We start from the raw sequence: 22,782 nt of genomic DNA, 5'->3' as shown, positions 1-22,782 counted from the left end.
CTGGAATAATATTCGCCTGGAGCGAGTGCCGCCAAGAAATGGCACGACGAGATAGCACTCGCGTCGCCTAGAATTCAGAAGATTTTGCGGCCTTTTATCCAGTTTCCGAGTGTATGCATGTCTATTTTAATTAAAACGCTCCAGATTATCAACTTGGGGGATTCATACATGAGGAGGGCGGGCTTCTTACTTAATGACTTTATTATTCTGCTACTGCCTGGATTAGAGTTTGAAATACGCTTCAGTTTCCATAATTTGCATAAGACCACTTTTTATTGCGGTCTTAGCCCAATTACACACCAAATATGATAAGAAATCTTGAAAAACATGGATATTTACACCATAATTAAGAACCAGTTTGAAGGCTTCCATAAATATAAAACTTCTCTTTTGACTAACAAAATCAGTCTTCAACTGCCTTTCGGAATACCAACAATAGCAAAATGAACTCATTGCAGTACATTTAGCACCACATCCTCTATATATTTTAAAAAATTTCCTCTATATAAATCCTTGCCTAGCTGGTCTCAATGGCCCTTGTTCTTTCTCACCTCAACGGCGGACACGTGTGTGCAACCCAAAGCACCTTAGGGGACTATAAATACTTCATTCATCTCAAAGACTCCTCTCGGGGGAACAAAGGTTCCCCGATGGCAATGTTATAAGAGAATACACAATTCCTAATGAACGCGGAGTACCAACCACCTATAAGTACACTTCAGGAAAAGGAGGGTTCCAAATTGCATCTTTTTTACCTGTACAGCATGCAGCTCCCGTGGCCGTGGATTATACCCCGGAGATAAAAGAAGCCAGCGAGGAGTTCTTTAGGGCGGGGCATGCCGCCCAAAGTCATGATCATTAAATCGTTGTTAGGGTATTTTTTGTTTGATAAAAAAGAGACAATACATTTGTGGGATTTTAATCGTTTATGACTGAACCGAAAGATTTTTTCCACGCTGTATTAATTTGGACAAAAATGTTTTTTTGTGCCCCGTAACATGGGGATATTTTGATCAGTTTTCAAATTTACCACTGAATAATTAAATTATTTAGCTTAGAAATCAATAACAATTAGGCATGAGCTTAGTCAAGCGAATGCCCGGTTGTTTCAGAGACATGTCCTGCATGTTTTATCGCTCTTTATATCTTAAGCTTGCTTTTTCTATAAGTTTAACCGCAAGAACGGACGGTTAATCTTCACACGTGAATTGTACAGTTCAATAGAATTGTAAAGTTTTTCCTATGGGCCTACTAAACCTGACGCCTACTCCTATAATTAAGCGGCTGCTTTAAGGTTTACGCAATCAAAACACGTTTGTCTTAAGAGCCTTAAATTATACGATTATTCAGCCTGTCTATGAAAGTTTTCGTTTGAAATTACTACTGATAATTCCGCGACTTTCGCAAGAGTTACTACTGATTTTATACGAGAAGTTTTTCTAATAATTTATGTCGACTAACCTGAACTAACCTGTCTAAATACGAGATGCTTGTCAAGAGATAGTCCCAGATTTTGGTTTTTGACTGCTTATAGTAATTCATAAGTCTCATCATGTCTATATATTTTTGCTTTTGACTTACAGAGCATCAGAAGGAGCTCTGCATACAAGAAATGGTAAATTCGTCCACTTCCGTTCTGCCATGATTCTACCCACCAAAACTCCACGCTTTTCTTCAGGTATGAGTTAAAATATTTGTCTTTTATTGTTTCCAGAACCTCAAAGGCATATGAATTTTCGTTTTGTGTTTTTATCTCTTTCAGTTTTGAATGTAGTGCGTGTTTTGTCCTCAAATCTATTCTAACATTGATTTTATTTCCTAATCGCTCGATGTGGCCTGAAATACCTGCTATGCTTGATGCAAAAAGGCGTGTAATAGATCAATTTTGATTTTGCTTCGTTATGAATTGTACGAAATTGCGAAAATATTTGTAAAAATAATTCTCAGTTCAGTAGAAACAAATCGATACGTCATTTTACAATAATACGTCACATAAGAGCGACGCTTCGGGTTAAGAAGGCTTTGGAAACACAACAATAACGCTTTGGTTGTCAGTAGTAATGGCGTCTCCGCCTCTTTTCTCGTTTTGCTCGCGAAATTACCAAATTTCGACAGAAAATGTCGAAAAAATTTGAAAAAGTTCGTGCGGAGCTGAAGATTAACTAAATGGAAACGTAACGAGGTTTCGTACGGGAGCGGCGTGCTCGGATGAAAACAAGTAAAAATCGCACTTTTAAAATTCGATTTTCCTTGACAATACCGGGAATATCGTGTCATTTATGTTCATAACAAAACCTAACAAGTGCGGAGAGTGATACTTTACCGCACACTGATTGAATCGTTCGGTTAGAAATCGAGTGCGGTAAAAACATTTTCGTAAGTATTACGTCAAATATTTTTCTTAGTAGCGCATGCGTTTAACTTTATTGACTTCTGTAAGTTCAATAAGACATCGACGTGTTGTAAAATCTTTTATTTTATGTTGTCTGGGTAAATCTCTTTAACCTGTGCTGAATCGAACTTCGCAGTACGTGATAATGTAATGTTGCTTCTAAGCAACCTTACCGGATTCTAATTAGAAACTTCATTTCCTACATTGAAACAAGATCAACCTGTTCGTAGGTACCATCAGTACCAACTTACTTATGTGACGGTAATGATCATTGAATTTGGTTTTTTTAAATAGCTTTTTTATAGGTTAATAAAGTTTTAACGTATTTTCCTACTTCACTCTAATTTATTTACTTTTCTGTAAAATTTTTATTTTGCCGCATACGAAGTAGCTTTAACCAACGATTTGGTAATGGAATTGTGAAATGAAGGTACCTGTTTTTTTATATAACTAGCTACAAAATGAAATCTGTTTGGCCACTGGCCTTAATTATGAAAACCTTCAGTTTATTTGTCAAAATTAGGAATAATGGGGTTACGAGTTTCTTAAAACCCTCCTGATACGGCACCAACTTCTCCAAATGTAGTTTTACAGTTATATAATCATTAAAATATTGTTTTTATAATTTTATAAATTGTAAAAAATTCTAAGGACTCAGCTAACTCCACTGAGGTTTTTAAGTTTATTCTATGAATTCTATGATATCTAGGGCATCACAGTACCAATAAAGGGGTCAAAGCTGTGATAACATCGAGGGAAAATTCCCTTTTTTGTGAGGTATTTCGAAAATAAACAATCACACCAAGTTCCTTTTTTAAAATAAATTCCTTAGTTCTTAATTACCTACTTAAGTATTTATTCTTTACCATCTTCAAGGCACTTATTTTCTATTTCTACGCTGACCTTTAATTAGTTGCGATTCCTAAAGAATGCAAATCCCCCTTTCTACAAAATGGTCTTAATTAATTTGGCACGAATTCCATTTCCGAAACACTTGAAATTATTCACGAAATTAATTCTTTAACGACATTGCAATGACATTTTAATGGCTCGGCACTTTCTACTATTTAGTTAAATAAAAAGTCCTCTAGTCAGAAATTTACTTTTAGTGTTGTGAAAAACTTAATAGTGTTTCTTTCGCAGTCATGCAACCATTATTAGTTTTGGTAAGTTTTGTATATATGTCATGTGTAGTTGTGTGTGCTTATAAGATGACAAATGAATAATTTTGTATACAGGCAATTTGCCTCGTACTTTTCCAATTGGTTTCAACCCAACCCATCACCGACGAGCCTTTAAAAAAATGGACAGGACCCTTTGCAGACCATCAGCTGGGGATTCGGCCCCCTGATACTGCAGAAGTTGCAAAGGCCAAAACTTACCATTTCGCTGCCCATAAAGATGCCCTTGCAGTGTTACCGGTACTGCCTCCTGAAGAACGGTACATTAAAGAGAAATTGCCGTTGAACGAGAACGTGTTGATTTTTCAACAGCAGGCTGTAAAGCAAACTGTGCAACCTCAGGCAAGTTTCTCACTGAAATTTAATGCAAGGATTGAACACGACCGCTTCAGGTAAATATTCAAACGCCGGTAGTTCCAAGTGTCTACCACACGAGCTCAACCACCATCGCCTCAATACTGGCGGAAGACATTTCTAGAAGCCCCATAGGAGAAGTTCCTGAGGTCTATGCTGCCAGAATAGCTCATTTGAAGGCAGTAGCAGAAGCCAGAGCTGCAAGTCTATAATGAAACTCTATGTATTCTTATGATTAGGGGATTTAAGGGCAAAGGGAGTAGTAATAAAGGCTCTAATCCTCTGAAATCGTTTTGCATGTTAAAACAGGACCCGCCGACTATAAATGTACATATTTTCGTATGTACGAATACGATGGGGGCCGTAAAAGTTTAAGAACTCTAAAAACTCCGCGTGATTGTTTGGATTCCGCATTACGACCCTCGCCCAGAAGGGCCCCAGATATGAAAAAGGGTCCTGAGAGACGAGTTTTGTACGCAGAAACAAGACATGTTCTTTGTGAGAATGTGACGTTTTGTCACCGCGTGGACGTAAAACTTACTTTTTGTGCCCGCTCTGTTTAGATAGGCAAATCCGTGCGCGAGGGAGGAAAACCATTTGTTAAAGTATAATTATTTTATTAAAAAATAATAGGAAACCAAACTAACAATCAGGTCTTGGACCGTTCCTACACTGATATCACAAAAGTTACAAGTACGTCGAGAAATTAGAATTAAGTTACTTGCTTATGTGAAATTTGTTACACCATGGAATTTTCTTACACATTATTTAGCACTTTGTACAATAATTTCTTTCCTTCTCTTAAACTTCTATGTCAAGTCTACTCTCGAACAATTTATACAATAATCATTTAATAATAGAGTCGTATAACAGTTATAATATCAAACAGGTGTTGAGACTACATTCTCAGGTTTCCTTCTCTTTTGAGATACTCTATTACATTGCAATGTCACAATCGTAAAACATATGGAAATTAAAAAGTTATTAAAATTTAATTTCCCCAATGGAAATTTACATAACTGTGTGTGTGTGTAGCAGGATTTTCGGACCGTTAGTCATTTTGCATTATGAAAGGAATATTATTAATTAAATTTTGACCGAATGAGCTTGTCTGATAGCATGTATTAATATTATTCCAGCGGCTAAAACTGGCAAATGGCAACAACAACGATTTATAACCTCGGGATAAAAAAGTCAAGAATTTGAAACGACAAAGGGGACCCATATTTTACCCGCAATTCACTCATCTATCGGGAAAAAATATTTTACCAATACTTTCCAATGCGGCAACATGTCCTCCATGCACCGATGTAATTGTAAATGATTGCACTTTGCATATGTGTGTTTGTCTGATTTATCAATGTTTGCAGAACTGTGTAAATGCGCCACCACTCAAAGCTAGAAATAATCGTGTTTAGCATATTTCCGGGGAAATTATCGTTCAAAACTAACTAGATAATTTAGGAGTTATAATTTCGGACTAAATAAATCATTATCTTGGATTGAAACCGTTCCACATATATCTGAAATTAAGGAAAATGGTCATAATCAATGATTACGGGGGCAATCGTGTTATTCCATTGTTTACAAAGTTTACACGCGCATATATCGATTATTTTTTCCCTGCCTTTAAATTCTCGAATTTACACTTTCGATAATAAGCGCAAGAAGCCTGCGAAAAAGGCCATAAAGGTGTTCAAACGAAGCATAAAATTCATCCCCCTAGTGCTTCCTAATTAAATAAAAGTTCTCCTTAGGTTTTGAGGCGGCCTGCCCCCCTAAATTTTCGACATTTCGTCCTTATTAAATTCGAGAACTAGTGCTAACATTCAGGAGATAAGTACCAGGAGCGTACCAATGCAACAACTTCTTTAGATTACTTCTGGAATTATAAGTTTTGAGCCATTAAAACAAACCTATCAGTGGCGTAGGTTGTCTTCGAGCGCAGCTAGACATTATTGAAATCTAGACTCTTGAGATTAACCTTTGCCCAGGTTTTATTTCTTTAATAAGCCTTTGTTTGATACGCTACTGGGTTTCCATAGTTGCTTTTCGTGACTTGGCTGGCTGTAAAGAGGATTTGGAACTTTTAGGCTAAAGACTAATCACGGGTGTAAGTTGTTTTCAGGTTTGGTCATGAATTTTTGAAGTCAGACCCGCTCAAAGGTAGATCTCGTCTCAATTTTGTTCAAGTTAAAACACTTTCTCGTACGCCACTGAAGTTTCATAGTTAATTCTGTAAATTTCATTTGAGGCATTGAAAAAACAGTAGCGTAGTTCGTGCTTAGAGGCAGTTACGAATGTTCTGAAACTCCAGCTTGCTGAAATCATATATCATTCTACAATAAAATGGAAATCTACCTTTAAAGTAACTTTAGCAACAACTACAAAACCGATTTTCAGGAAACAAAGGAAAACTAACTTCCGTAAAATCGATAACTTTTTGGCGCAAAAGTGTGAATTAATCTTTCTCAAGCAGTTCCTCCCCAAACATTCCTTCTTTGTCGGGTGCCAAACAATGCAATGAATATTTATCGGAAATACAGTGTAGTTAAGTAAAATTGAATTCGGGCAAAAGCACCGAAGAAACGAGAAATCTCATTGCATACGTTGAATAATAATTGTATGGATTCCAACCGCAATTCGACGTAAAAGAAGTAATTTCCTTAACAGTCACAGGCTCAATTCCCAGAAAAATTTTCGATTAACACCAGATAATTTCCTGTTTAATTTAATTTAATTATAACGGTCAGAAAAGCCTCTAAAGGTAGAAAAACCCTGTGTTATAGAGAACCCACTTAAGCAGGGTGGAGGATATTACTTCATCCACCCCGCTGAGCATTAAATTTCTCACCCTGTATAGCTGCGCCGTTGTTCGGTAAAACCTAATTATGTAAAGCAGCCGAAGGGAAATTTTTCGCCGTCGAAGGGCTACGCGACATCAAATATTTGGTTAGTTCGTTCTCGAAATTTTTAAAATCAACCGAATCCTGAATGGAGTTCGAATTTGGCGAATTAACTTGATTATTCAAATTAGCCGAAGAAGCACCCCCCGACATAGTACAGGGCGAAACATTCTCCCGCAATTGTTCCTGACAGATACTGTCGCAAGTCTGCTTCATTTTAGTCAGCTCTTTTTGGAGCACCCTGTACTCTTCCAGGAACTTTTCCAATTGCGCCGCCCTGTAGTCGTAAGGATTAACCCCTGCCGGGGACTTTTGCAACCGATTTTCCAAACCTCTTACGTCCAATAAGGGGGTTGCTGAGTCTCTTGCGAGGTTCAGTAAACTTCCGCTAGGTTTGGCGATTTTAGCGCGCCCTGCGGGATATCGTTGCATTTCTACTGACAGTCGACGAGCAAAACTGTCAGAGCTGCTGTCGCTGCCACAGCGACTCTCCGGCAATAAGGCAGTCTGGCTATCGCTACTTCTATAGCGACTTTTTCGAGGCAACGTACAAAAAAGCTCGTTTATGTCACTGGCACTCCCGCTTTCACTTTGAGTCCTACTGGAGGCACAGGGCCCGTAGCTGGAGTGACCGATGACGTCGGGCACTTCTCGGATACAGCTGGCAGTGGTGTAAATGGTGGTGAGCCCCGTGGGAGGCTTCCAAGAGGGGGCCACTGTTGTCAAAGCGCTCTCAAAGGGGTCATATTTATATGTACCAGACGTTAAATTGCATGTCCTGCTGATAGTGTCTCTAGAAAAAAATAGAATTTCTAAATATGAGAACAAACTGGGGTTTTAGATTGGGACAGAAAGATAGAAGCCATTGGCGTGCCGTGACTTCAAAGGCAATAAAGAATTATTTCAAACTTTTCCTTTAGATTTCACTTTCCAAGACTTGCTTCGCACACGACTCTTTTGTATTTAAAATAAAATTGGAAATTTCAGGATTAGAAGAAATCAGAAAACTTTGAGCAACATAACCTTATCTGAGTCATTGGCGTAGTGCGGACATAAGAGCAGAAATGTTTTTTTCAGAAATTCCTCAGTTATCTTTTAGATTTGGCTTCCCCAAGCTCTCACGCCCGCTCTTCACGCACGCTTCTGTTTTTGCTACTAAATTGAAAATTTCACAACTTATAGAAAAAATAGTATTACCTAGATGTCTGGCTAATGGAGTACGTATCATTTAGCCCGTTATTCTTGCTCAAACCCTCACCAGGCTTCTCCATAGAGGATGTCCCTGGAGTGGTACCCTCCAAAGTACTCTCCTCCTCCTCCTCATTCTCATTTTCAGTATCTGTAGCAGGAACCACCCGATAATCCCCATTTTTCTTCCCCACTGCCACCGATTCTTCCCTATTTACACCCCCGTTTAAGTTCCTATGGCACACCTGAGACTTCATTTCTATCTTCTCATAGTTGTCCTCTCGTCGGCACTCGGAACTGTGCCACTTCAACAATCTTTTCTTCCTCACACTTACAAAACACGCGGTTAAAAGGCAGCAAAAGAAGGTTAAAGTTACCCCTAGAAGCACACTCACTAGGAGAATTTTAGTGGAGAATTTATGATTTGAAGTGTCTTTAGTCACAATTAGAGTCACCACAGCCTCAGCTCTTCCAGCCTTGTTCTCAGCTGCGCACATGTAACTTCCAGCATCCTGGATTTCCGCACTGTTAATTGTAAGCTCGCTCGAGTTGCTTTTTTGGCTTACCATGTACAATTTCTTTTGAGAAGAGGGGGAACCACTCAAGTTTGTGATTAGGCGATTTCTTAGCAGCCACTTGACATTAGGAGTGGGAATTCCTGCGATTTTGCAGGAAATTGTGACGTTCTTGCCTTCGACCCCTTGAGCTTTAATTTCACCTGGATAAATCTTGGGAGGACAAGCAAATTCGTCCAAATCTAGCAGTTTCCAGGACTTTCCCTGAAGCCTCCGAGGATTGTAGCAAACTGGAGGAATGTCATATGGAACATTTTGTTTTAGCATCCACTCCCTTAATTCTCTAAGTTTGCAAGAGCAATTCCAAGGATTTCCTGCCAGTTCCATCCCGTGGAGATTTTGCAATATTGTAAAAGCTGCAGCGTCTACTTCATTGAGTTTGTTGTTATCCAGCTTAAGCCACTCTAAAGAGTCATTTAAACCCAAAAACGAGTCGGTTTCGATGAAACTCACTTTGCATCCAGACATTTCTAATCGCACCAATTGGGGAACTGCCACGAATGAGTTTCTGAATATTTCCATTATAGGATTTCCATTGAGTCTCAACTCCCTGAGTTCGGAAATCGCCTCAAAGCTCACTGCGGGTATTGACGTCAGTAAGTTGTTACTCAAATCCAATTCGACTAAATTAATTAAGTCTTTAAACGCCCACTTCTCTATTGATTTAAGCCGACATTTAGTTAAGTAAATCTTCTGCAAGTTCATCAAACCTGCCTTCATAAATTCGTGGTTCCTTACGATAGTAATGGTGTTATCAGTTAGGTCCAAAATCTGAGTCCCACTATCCAGATTTCCAGGAATTGAGGTGAAATTGGCAGCTGTGCAAACAACAGATTCCTTGCCGCTCTTCCATTTGCACTCGCATAATCTGGGACACTCGGCCATCGAAGTGGGGGTTGCCAGAACTATCAGTACCAAGAAGAAGCTGAGGGTGGAATTGTGCATTGTGGCCCTTGGGGTTACTATGAGCTTCAAGTGGCGCCTTCTTCCTCGTCCGGGTCCATGCCGGCAGGGTCAGAGTGGGGGCGATTTGGGAAGGAGAGAAGTATCTGGAACAAATAGAAGGAATATGTTAGTCAATAAGTTTGTCTAGAAGATGCCAATATTATTGGCTAACTGAATATTGGTTATTCGGCTCTAAAGAAATCTTTAAAAGAATTTTCTTTAAGTTTCTCTATTTAATCAGTGCATTCACTATTATACCAAGAATTCCCAAGTGAAATTTCCATAAGAGAAAAATTTATTAAAGTCTTGATTTAAGAACTTCTTTAATATTTTTTATTTAAACGTGAGCATCGTTAGCATACTTATCATAAGGAACGAGAATTGATATTTCAACACTGGCTGGAAAAGGGTATGGAATTTTCTTATTTGTGTTGTAAGGCAAAAAGGGTTCGGAACGGTCGAGTTGTGCCGATTGCTTTTCATTTTGCTTGGTCTTTTATGTTGATTTTTTAATTTATTTCTCAGGTTGTCCATATGTTCGCCAGTTTGAGATTCTGACATCCATTTAAAAGATTCTAAAATGCTTATATGTCTTTATTTAAGACTGTCTTCCAGTTAATATATGAGCTCGCCATTTTGTCAATGAATCATGAGAAAATACTGTTTTATCAGAATGTATTAACTATACTATGAGGATAATCCCAGAAGTACCCGACCTGGCATATAGATGGCGATTTTTTTGTTAAAGATTTGTCTATATTACAGAGACCTAACTTTAAAAAGCTTATGTCAACAATTGGATGTGAGAAAGCTGTGTGCGAGATAGGTGCCGCGATTACTCACAATTGAACAAAAGCAGCGTCATGAGGATGCTTCAAGAAAGTGTCTGGCAAAGTCTCGCAGCAATAAAGCCGAATTTTTGGGTCGATTCATAACCATAGATAAAACATGAGCCCATTACTTTACACCTGAGACAAAAGAGCAGTCAAAACATTGGATTCAAAGGGGAGCATCGACTCTTAAGAAGGCGAAAACCGTTCCATCTACAGGAAAGGTGATGGCGTCAGTTTTTTGTTATGCATGCGAAGTTATTTTTTTTATTAACTATCTCTCGAAAGGAAAAACAATAAACGGAAAATATTATACAAATTTACCGTAACGTTTGAGCGAAGAAGTTAGGAGAAAGCGACCACATTTGCCGAAAAAGAAAGTCTTGTTTCATCGAGAGAACGCACTAGTTCACACTTCCGTCATCGGAATGGCCAGAATCAATCAGCCGGATTTCGAACTTTTTCCTCACCCACCCAATTCGCCAGATTTAGCCCCCTCAGATTATTTTCTATTTCCAAACTTGAAAAAATGGCTCGGTAAAAAGACATTTGCCAATAATGAAGAGGTGATATTTTAAAACATTCCAAGCTTCTTACTATAAACAGGGTATGGAAGCCATAGAACATTGCTGGGAAAAGCGTGAATCTCGAAGGAGACTATGTTGAGAAATAACGTAATATTTCCAATATTTTGTTTTCCTTTAAGTGTTGGGTCGGGTGCTTCTGGGACTTTTCTCGTACCTACTAAGTTTGTATAAAGTTGTGCAACCGAAAAAAGCAATTTTACTCCTAGTAACGTAATCTACTAGTGTTGCCTCGTCTTCATTTGGGGCCGATATTAAATCTCGCGAGTCCGCGGAGCAACTGCAATCAGCCAACAACTTATATGCTCAAATACAGCCCTGTAAAAGCCGGAAAAACCCAAAGTGGGTACACAAAACGAGAAAATATACGTCTCTAGTAAACTTTAACCCACAAACGCTTGTAAAATTCAAAGTAAGTTTGGCCAGAGTCGTAGTTTGTAATCAATCCTTGTGTCGGTCGTATAAATCTGAAAAATATATGGGGAATCGTAGCTCGCGAGCGGAATTTTTATAAACATCCCCCTAAGCAGGTAAGCGAGCTACAGAAGCGGAAAAGCGTTTAGACTCAATTTGTAACACTCGTTCCCTCAAAGCCTCAAAACGGAATCAATCGCACGATGCATATAAGGAGGAGGTTTGCCTCCACGGAATACTGATATTGTTTGCCGAACGGAAGTGTCAGCATTATTTAATGTTATGTCGAACAAGCCGGATTTCCGACTTGATTTTGAATTTAACAAGAGACGTGTGGATTTAATAGCGAAACCAATTTTAAGAGGAAGACAAAATTTATTGGCTGAGCCATAAATAAAATTTTGACGGTGAGCCGGGAATTTTTATCGCGATAAAACCCGACATTGATTCTCCATTATGCATCGAGAGTAACATATCAGCCAGGTTTTACATTCGCCTTATCGCTATTCCAGTCACGAGGAAAACTTCCTTTTATGCTCCCCCTTTTAAACGGGTTAGAGGAGCTTTTTAATTACCCACGTCCCTTTTATATTTCACTGATAACACACATTTCCACGGAAATACGATCAAATTTCATTTGGTTTCCACTTCATATCAACGTCAATTCGCACTATTACATCTCTCATTGAGCCGAAACGGCATCGACGACAAAATTGACAGTCTACTTTCGCGCAAGAGAGCGAAAATACTTCTTACATTATTCCCCCGGTTATTTGATGGAGAAATATGACTCTTACGTCTTTTACGATATCCTGGAAATAGCTGGGAAAATGCTATAACTTGACCTTTTCTGAAATCACTCAATCGGAAATTGCGGAGTTAATTTACAGTTTGATTGCTTTTTGCTGTAGTATGTGTGCAGGTCGGTCTAATCCTAATCGAACTTTAACTGGAGTCTTCTGCATATCCATGGGAATACTGGACCTCCATACAAAACCAATCCTTTCCGATATCTCGGGAATTAGTAAAGCGATCGCTTTCAAATAGTTTGTGTTGCTTGATGGGGATTATTTATTTCTTCTTTTTTGGGGGGGATAACGCCTCACCCACCAGCAGGGGTTGTCGTCGTTGTACTTCGCTTTGACGGTTCGCTAACAATGATTCCGTGCGAACATTGCAAGCATTCAATTCTGTGACCATTGTCAAAGGCAAACTTACTAACAATAATCGTTTTGAAGGAAAGTTAATTGTCTTTCAGCGTATTTACTAATGTACAGGGTGTCCCGCATTCGACTCTCAACACGAGGATCTCGGAAACTGAAGGAGATCCAGAGTCGGTTAAATGGAGGCAAAGTTGTGTCTTTAAGAAATGAGTACTTTACTTTTTTTTTTATGCCGATTATTTCCCAAGATATTCTGAAAAAAAAACAAAAATTGCATTTTTTTTTCTGCTTTAAATTGCAGAAAAACATAAAAATTGAGAACACTTTCTTAAGGCACTTTTTTCCGCGCTGCAGCATGAAAATGTTTTTTCGTTTCGATTTTTCAACACCATCATCAACCTTTTTTCCAAATAGGGATCTGACTGTTTTTTTACGAATTCGGCTAGTCATTCATAATTGGGAAACAATCATGTGTCACACTTGCCGATTTGCGACGTCTGGATCAAAAATATTCATTTTTGAGCCAATTTCAATTGCCTAAATAGCATTTTGATATCTCGACTCGTTTGGGAGGTGCAGGGTGTTTTTCGTTTTCTTTAAAGCCGTATAACTTTTTTGTTTGTGAAGATTTTTAACTTTGGGAAAAACACTTTTTGTGCTTTTCTTTCATGTGCAATCCAGTGACGTGCTCGAATTTTTTCTAGCTTAATTCATTTTCGAGTTACAGACCAAAGTAGAATTTTTTTAATGGAAACCATTGTTGGCTATTACTCCATTAACTAGATATTTTTTGAACTTCCGGAAAAATATAGTTCCATATATTTATCTCGGTAAATAAGAAAACTATAGACGATTCGCTATTACTTTTTGATATAACCGACAACGTCGCATTGCTGAAAATATTGTAGGTCGATAGAGCAACCGAATTGTTGTCCTAACTAATCAACTAATATAGCTCCTATATGTACCCTATACTCCTTTGAGGATTCTGCAGCCTTATTGATATAAAATTTGAAGAATCCTTAAGTTAAAAGCACTGCTAAAATACTTCAAAAAATTGATAAATCGTCTGTTTTCAATCCTGGAGACAATAGAAGATCCCTTACCGGGGAATCCCAGATTATTCAGTACTCCTTCAAAACCTTTTCCAGTCTCGTAGAATCCATATTCATCGCAATAGGCAGTTTTAGATGTTAATTTGCTAAGCCCTAGCCATAAACCACCCTTCCACGTTGGAGACGGGAAGACGTATGTTCCAGAAGGCCCTTATCCACGTCTGGCATACTAAACAGCCGAAAATTGAATGTGTGTGTGTGTGTGTGGAAATGGGACACATTCCGGTGGCAAAATGTTGAATTTATCCTTAAAACCTATTTCCATATAACATATGCGCGCATTACCGACGTCTCATAATATTCTGGTCACATTTAAAAGGGGTTATAATGGAAAAAAGGGAAAAATCCAGTTTATCTTCTTGGTCCTTAGCCAAACAGATGCATCCCGTTTAAGCCGCTTTTGCATGACCGAGCTGTGGAGCTTTAGAGCGCCTCTGTCACGTTTCGGAGCTGAATAGAGAATCAATATTAGGTGTTCAAAAAGATGTTTCCAATAACATCTTGATTTCTCCTTGGAAAGTCAAATTGTTTGTTCTAAAGCAATAATCCTTGTCTAAATGCTCGCATGTTCATTTTAATCGCACCAGTTTCTCGTTAAAGACGTGTTTGCCAAATTCGGTGTAAATTTAATAATTCAGCCAACGCTCGAGTGGAAGTTTAACCAACATTTCCACATGGAAAAGCCGTGACGTATGGTGTAACGTGTCTATGTAATATAATTAATCTAATGCTATGCTGAATGTGGGTGTCATTATCAGCCAGTCAACTCAAACGCCTTCGCCATTAGGAAGCAAAGCAAACCTCTTCCATTATTCTACTTCCATTATGGAAATCAATTTCCCAGATCGTAAATCCATTTTTAGCCCAATACAGCGACGATCTCTATTATTTGCTCTACTGCTGTTCTAAATATGCAAAGTTGGGCGGTTTATTCATGGCAAATCGGCGAAATTTGCCTGTACGATATTTCGATCGAGAATCTGTTCCATTAACACACTAATCGGATCTAGTTGTTAAGGATGCTTGCAGACATGGTGTTAATAACGGGTAATTCGCGACGCAATGGACGGCGAACCGACGCGCGTAGATGGTCTAAAAATAAGTCGATTTTTGCATGTGAATTTTTTTTTCACGCTTCAGAAAGTAACAGAAAAATTTCGTAAAAATTCCGTAGATCTGCAATGCCCGAACGTAGAATTACCAAATTTTAAAAGTGTATTTTCCTATTTGGGAATGCACACAAGTATTCCTAAACGGAATAATAGAAAAAACACTAATCCGCCTCAAATGTAGAAAACACACAGGTAAAACTAGTTCAAGGAGAAAAATAAGAATTGTGCGAGTGGGAGAAGGACTGCATAAGGTTTAGTGTGCGTGCGACAAAGACCAACGAAGTGCGTTGCGAGGAGGCTAGCGGTTGAAGTGGGCGGAGTCAGTCCAAATCCTGCCAGATCTCTCACTGTTTCAGGATGTGTACTGATATAAGTCTAGAGATGAATTAAATTAGTTTCGAATTTGTACTTATTAATTAATTAATGCACATTTCCCCATCGTGGCATAACTTAGGTGCGTTATTGATGAATGTGACGATCTAAATTCGCTATGATCTTTTGGTAGATCCAAGACTGAGCGAGCGGCACCTGCCTCTCGAGAATTGTTTACCGTTTACAACGATGTTCTGTACCGATCGACTATTGCATGGGGAATGTTAAAGGCATCAGTTAGTTCTATCAAAATAATGCGTAAATACGCAGATGTATTCACGTTTTAATTTCGTATCGCAGTTTTTTGCTCCGATATTTTTTTAAATTTTCATAGCCGCAAGGGCAGTCGAATCAATAGTAATCTAAACATCGAAGTGGAGACGACTGCCGAACTGACTCCGCCCACTTCAGTGTCGGTCTTTTTCGGAGACACATTAAATCTTATGCGGTCCTTCTCCCACTCGCACAATTCTTATATTTCCACTTGAACTGGTTTTACCTTTATAGTAGAACGTACAAGCAACCAACTCATGAACAAAGAACAATAAGGACTACCCGTTCTAGACGAGCTGTGCGTTTGCGACAAAGGTATTTGTCCATTGTCACTTTAAAATCGGAGACACCTACTAAAATGTTGGTGGAATAAACCCAAAACACCCCAATTCTTCATAAATTCCTATATATCCATTTCATAAAAAAATGAAAGGGACGCTCATGGTTTTCTGCACAGTGCAACATCGAAGTACTTTTTTTAATTGAAAATGTGAATGATAATTATTATCATAAAGAGTGTCAGACTTAGCCTTCACATGCCTCTAATGAATCTTATAACTTAACAATAAAAAAATGCGGATGTTTTATTTCGAACACTGGGTTTTTCAAGAAGGGAAGACAAGTTTCGTAAAACCGCTCTAAAAGAAGGAACATTCTCATTAATCCTTTGAATAATTCAGAAAATTTTACAGTTGGATATAGGAAATTTAAAACTCAAATACTCTTAATGAGCAGCATAATGTAACCGACAAGCATTATACCCAGTGTTCCATTTAAAGAATTCCAGAGGCAAATTGAGAAGCAAAACCCAAGTGGGCGTTATAAAATAGCTCAAAATGCAGTCTTCCATTAAACCCTCGAATAAATCAAAAAGTTTTTGAGTTGGATATGGGAAGTTTTATTGCTTAAATGCTCATAATAGACAGTAAAATTTCAGTGCCTTAATAAAGTACCAGATATTTTATTTCTTGTTTTACAGAATCAATATCGATTTTTCATCTAGTAATTGTTGGAATTGGCCAATTTCATTCTACAATTACCGCACTGTCTGGTTACTATCACAGCAGTTCTGACCCTATTGCAACAAAACACATACAACTATCACCAGTTCGAGTGAAAACATAGGGAATATGCAAGTGGGACAAAGACCGCATAAGGTTTAATATGCCTCCGACAAAGATCAATCAATTAGGTTACGAGGCTGACTGCTGACCGGGGCGGAGTCAGTACAGTGTTACCACAACCCTCAGAATTTTTACTAATATAAGTTTTAGTGATCGATTAACCTTTATTTTTTCATTTATTTACGTTGCTGCCCTTTGCTTTGATATTTTAAATAATTTCCATCGCCGCGAAACGTTTGTGGGACGGGCCAGTACGGTGGGTGGAGTAAGTCCAATGTCACCAGATCCCTCACTGTTTCAGAATTTTTCTAATATAAGTTCTAGTGATGAATTTATTGCTTGTTTTTTATTTCATTTATTTACATTGCTGCTCTTTGCTTTGATATTTTAAAACGTTTCCATCGCCGGGAAGGCAGCGAAATGGATACTAATCTAAACATCAAAGTAGAGACCTGGCTGGGACGGACCACTCTAGTGGGCGGAGTTAGTCCGGTGTCACCAGATCTCTCATGGTTTCAGAATGTTTACTAATTTAAGTTCTAATGATGAATTAACCGTTTTTTAAAATTTATTTACATTGCTGCTTTTTGCTTTGATGTTTTTAAAAAATTCCATCACCGGGAAGGCAGCGAAATCGATACTAATCTAAACATTAAAGTAGATATCTGGCTGGGACGGGCTAGTCCAGTGGGCGGAGTCAGTTCGGTGTCACCAAATCTCTCAGTGTTCAGAATTTTTACCAATTTAAGTTCTAATGATGGATTAGCAGCTTTTTTTTCATTTATTCATATTGCTACTCTTTGATATTTTTTAAAAATTCCATCGTCGGGAAGGCAGCGAAATTGATACTAATCTAAACATCGAAGTGGAGACGTCAGCCGGACCGATCCCGTCCACGTCAGCCGCCACCCTCGCAACCCCCTTTGTTGGGTTTTATCGGAAGCACGTTAAACCTTAGACGGTCCTTGTCTCACTTACAAAACCCCTCTGTTTTCACTTGAACTGGTGATAACTGCATAATTAAGAATTTACTTACAAGTAAAAATTAGAACCCAATTAGACAGTCAAATGAAATGGAAGAGTCATAAGTGTCGGCACATATGGCAGCACCCTCGGGTACTGCCATTGTTCGCGATATTAATATAAGGCTACTCCTTCCTTTAGCGTGTTTATCCCTAAATTTGGGACGGCCAGAAGTAATGTGAAAGTTTCGCTCTTTGTGTTGTCTGTGGACACAGATGTAAGTGGAGGAGACAATCAGCTCTTCAGCGCGTCTGCAGCAAACATATTCAAATTTCCTCATTTTCGTTTGTTTGATACTGTTTGTCTTAGTCGTATAAAGTTTCATAAAATAAACTCTTTCCAAAATTACTGTTTGTGTGCCGGTCCTTCGATATTCACATAAGAGGGTGACCCGGTCGGCAGAAACATACTTGAGGCGTGGATCTCTCCCAACTCCCCATATCCGCCTGTTCCAGTTTTTGAGATATCTGAAGAGAGATTTAACCTCGCGCAATTTCCAACACCTAATCCATGCAACGCCTCGCTGTTTAACACATTATTTAAGGTAAAAAGTTTGTAACGAAAGGAACTGGCATTTATAATCCTGGAAAACGAGAGATCGTGATGGGGAATAAAACGCCATCGGATGGACGAACAAATTCATATAAAGCCGACAGTTGGCGACAAAGTTGAAATAGTGCCATGTGGTGGCGTTCAAGTTAGATTGAGTTTTTATGTTATCCAAACTCCCCCGACCTTGTTATTTCAATATCGGAGATTTCTTCGTAGATCCTTACACATATTGATAGGAACGGGCCGATTGACGGGACTGACGTCTCCTTTGAAATGACTTCTTTGATTTCCCCCTTTATATCCTAATTTATTTTTCTCGCCAAGATTTCCAGAAAATTTATATGTATTAAGGAAGCGGGGATATACTCGTAAAGTTTGATGCAATGCCTCCTGAAATTTCAATTTTACTTTTGCTCGGCTTTCAGGATCTTTATTTGGGACCCCGGTTTTTCTAATAGACGATATATTTTATTCAATCTTTATGCAATGTAAACATTTACTTGGCCAAAGCAGTTTTTAAATTCATCAGATATGAAACTTTTGCTTCAAAAATCCTTTTAAGGGTTTTCTTTTAAAAGAGATGCTGAAAGCCCCATTCGGTGCTTACCCCTAATTTGATTTTTGCCCATTGGTTCCCGATATTTAAATGATCTTTGCTCTGCTTTTAGGACGTTTCTCTCTAATAGACAACATACTTGAGTTAATATTCATGCAATGTAGCCTTTTGCCTAGTTCAAGCAATTTCTAAATCCACGAGACGTTTACGAGGGTAGTCCCAGAAGTACCCGACCTGTCATATAGACGGCGATTTTGTTGTTGAAAATTTGCTCATATCACAGAGACCTAACCTTAAAAAGCTTATGTCGACAATTGGACGTGAGAAAGCTGTGTGCAAAATGGGTCCCGCGATTACTCACAATTGAACAAAAACTGCCCCGTGAGGATGTTTCAAGGGAGTGTTTGGCAAAGTTTCGCGGCAATAAAGCCGAGTTTTTGCGTCGATTCATAACTATGGATGAATTATGGGTCCATCATTTCACGCCTGAGGCGAAAAAGCAGTCAAAACAATGGACTCAAAGGGGAGCATCGGCTCCTAAGAAGGCGAAAACCATTCCATCTGCAGGAAAGATAATGGGGTCAATGTTTTGGGATGCACGTGGAGATAATTTTTATTAACTATCTCCCTAAAGGAAAAACAATAAACGGAGAAAATTATACAAATTTATTGTGGCGTTTAAGCGAATAAATTAGGAAAAACCGACCGCATTTGGCAAAAAATAAAGTCTTGTTTCATCGAGGCACTAGTCCACACTTCCGTCATCGGAATGGCCAGGATTAATCAACTGGATTTTGAACTTTTTCCTCAACCACCCTATTCGTCAGATTTAGTCCCCTCAGATTATTTTCTTTCCAAACTTGAAAAAATGGCTCGGTAGAAAGAGATTTGCCAACAATGAAGAGGTAATATTTTGAAACACTCGAAGCTTCTTACTATAAACAAGGTATAGAAGCCGTAGAACATCGCTGGGAAAAGCGTCGATCTCAAGGGAGACTCTGTTGAGAAATAATGTAATATTTTCCAATTTTTTTTTTCTTTAAGTGTTAGATCGGAAACTTCTGGGACTATCCTCGTACCTTTTACTGTAAATATACTTTTAACATTTTTCTTTTTTAAGGAGATGCTCAAAGTTCCGTTGGGGGGTTACCCCTAATTTGATTTTTGCCCAATGCTTTCCGAAATTTAAATTAAATTTTTGCTCGTCTTCCAGGATTTTTATATGAAACTCGCTTTTCTCTAATGGACAACATATTTCATTTAATCTCTATGCAGTGCAGTCATTCACGTAGCCATAACAATTTATAAATCCATCAGGCGCGAAATTTTGACTTTAAAGGCCCCTTTAATGGTTTTTTTTCTGAAAGGAGATGCTCAAAGTTCCATTTGGGTGTTACTTCTAATTTGATTTTTGCCCTACTGCCTAATGTGTCGTTTGCATAATAATTTATTTGGGTAATTTGTTTCTAATGACTAGCAGGCACCTGTTACCCTGGCGCGCCATTAATGTCCCCATATAATGGCTATATGCTTCTGTCTCTGGCTTAAAAGTCAAGAGAATTAGTACCACAAAAATGCTATTTTTTCTGGCTATATTACATTTCATTTTGAGGGATGTTGTTATAAATTAGGGACTGCGACAAAAGAGAAATCAAAATCCCATTTTTACTTTAAACGGGGAAAACAACATTCGATATTATCAATAAATTCCTCTCAGAAATCAATTTGCCAGGGCTTTTTTGCCAACGGATTTTTAAATTGGAATCGCGGAGTTTCAAGGTTTCTGTTTGTTTTTTGCTTTGTACATGTATTGGTTTTTAATTTAACTTTCTCTATTGGAAAAACCCACGTAATACATGAAATCCGTAAAATGGAATTTAATAAACTCACAAGTATATAAAATACTCTTGTGCACCAAAACCTTACTTGCAAACCTCGCTAAAGTATGCGAAATTCTTTATTTGAAATATTTCTTATCACAGAATATTTCTGATATTACCTCGGAATGTATCCATTATGAACCTGAAGTTGAATGCAGAATGAACTCATTCGATCATTCAATGCAGTGACGCAGTAGAGGCATGGGCAGCTGCTGCCCTTACCACTGCCCTATCGCATCATCAATTCCTTTTTTTTACAAACGAAGGTCTGGATATGACACTGATATTTCTGCTTTTAATCGCCTATATCAAAGGTATTTTCCAACAGAGGGAAATACCGACTGCGGTCCGTCAGAAACAGTCAGAAATTTACGCAGGATACCGGTCGAAATTCCTTACACATACGGTATAAATCACGTCAGTTTTTTTCCACGTCACAAAATGTAACGATTGAGAGTCGCCTTACGTAAAATGACAAGCCATGCAAATATAATACGGTAAAAAAGGATAAAGATATGTGTGAATGTTTTGTGACGTTCCCGGTTCACTTGACAGCTGAGATTCTGCAAGCGCCATTTTTCGTTAACTTTTGTTGTTTGTGGTGGTTTAAACCCTTATTTTCTTTGTTCATGAACTTTTGCGGTAAAAATCTGCTATTTTTGGAACTAAAACAGTGCTTCTGGTTATTTACTATCAGTGTTGTTATTGTTATTGTTGGCACAATGCCCAACTTCTTAAACGGTCGGGGTAAGGAGCTTGTAGTGCCCCTTATCAACTACTTTGAAAGAGAATTAGAAAATAATGGACCCTTATTGCCATTAGATTCAGTTAGAGAGGTAAGTTGAATTTTAACATTTTGTAATTAATATACTGATAGTGTTGCACCAACGCCTGACAAATTCCTGCAAGATATTAACTTTGAAAAGATCATGAGTGCTAATATGCAGCCTTTCACGCGAATGAAAAGTCACATGATTTGTACTACATTAGCTCTGTTCCATAAGGAAAAAAAAATTATTTCGGATGGTCAGAGAGTTAGAAATATTAGTTCCGGTCGCTATGCTGCATACAGTACACGTAAGTCTAATTTCACACTTGCCGGTTTAACCGGCCAAGCACCGGTTATCCGGTAGCAAAGTGTACGCAAGTTAACGGATTCTTTCTCACGTTTGATTACTCCCGGTTGTGGATAGATGGCACGGAAGTTGACAGGGCAAAATTTCCATTTTGCCCGGCACCGGTTGTCCTGCGCAATGTGTACATCTGGCAACGTATTTTTTCACACGCACAAACGATACCGGCAACAGTGGTGCGCGCGCAGCACCAACCGGCAGTATTTTGTTAGTCACAATAGGAACAATAAAGGTAGTGGACGTGGAAATTTTAATTAGTGCCGTGGAAGGGAGAGCGGTGTTATGGAATAAAGGATTGGCGATTTATAAAGGCAGAATTAAAACCAAAAATGCATGGAGTAAAATTTTTCAATTACTAGAAAAAAACTATAACAACAAAAGCGAAAATGAAAAAATCGAATTTGATAAATATTCGTATGTATGTTATTTCGTTTCATTAAACGTTACATTTCAAGAAAAAATAAAGAAAAGTCTAGGCCGGTTGGGTCAATTTCGAGAAAAAGACGCATATCTCACATTATATGATGCGAAATGCGAAGGGGACGGTTTAATCGGTAATTTCCGGTCTAAATTGCTGTAAGAAAAAAATCCAATTTGTATGAGTTTTACGAGTTTCACTTCGAGCTATTCAGTGAATCTGCACAACCTTTCCCATAAATTGATACTTAAGTGCTAAGTAGGGCTGACCTTGTCGATTAAACCGTCCCCTCTGTGTTTCGCATCATATGATGTGAGAAAGAGAAATCTCTCTCTGCGTCCTTTTCTCGAAATAGGCCCAGTCACCCTTACGCGCACTATATATTCTGACTGATTCTGATGTTCCTGGATCAGTTTCTCTTCCTGCTAGAACTGACTCATTTATGACCCTTTCTAACGCTCTAAAATCAGTGTTCCTTCCTGCTAGAGCAGACCCATTTCTGTTGTTTCGGGATCAGTTTCCCTCCCTGCTGGAGTAGACCAATTTCTGATGCTCCGGGATCAGTGTCCCTCCCTAATAGACAAGACCTATTCCTCACTGTTTCTGATGATCTGAAATTGGTTTTCTTTGGAACTGGATTAACATCTGTAAATTAGAGAGTGAAGAGCTGTGTCTTATGAAACCTAAGTCGA

General features: G+C 38.4%; 1 protein-coding gene across 1 annotated transcript in view; it reads right to left on the bottom strand.

The window, feature by feature from the left end:
* Positions 1–6,185: 6,185 nt before the first annotated feature.
* Positions 6,186–22,782, bottom strand: part of kek3 (kekkon 3) — a 66,834-nt gene continuing 50,237 nt past the window's right edge. The window contains exons 2-3 of the mRNA XM_066389559.1: positions 8,031–9,645; positions 6,186–7,626 (exon numbers count right to left, since the gene is read on the bottom strand). Of these exons, the coding sequence (XP_066245656.1) occupies positions 6,813–7,626; positions 8,031–9,541 (2,325 nt within the window). The 5' untranslated portion in view covers positions 9,542–9,645 and the 3' untranslated portion in view covers positions 6,186–6,812. The remainder of the gene's footprint in view (positions 7,627–8,030; positions 9,646–22,782) is intronic.

The sequence above is a fragment of the Euwallacea similis genome, chromosome 4 (genome assembly GCF_039881205.1).
Source record: "Euwallacea similis isolate ESF13 chromosome 4, ESF131.1, whole genome shotgun sequence".
Classification (NCBI taxonomy): domain Eukaryota; kingdom Metazoa; phylum Arthropoda; class Insecta; order Coleoptera; family Curculionidae; genus Euwallacea; species Euwallacea similis.
The sequence above is the reverse complement of the archived record's forward strand: the minus strand, read 5'-3'. Positions and strand labels throughout refer to the sequence as shown.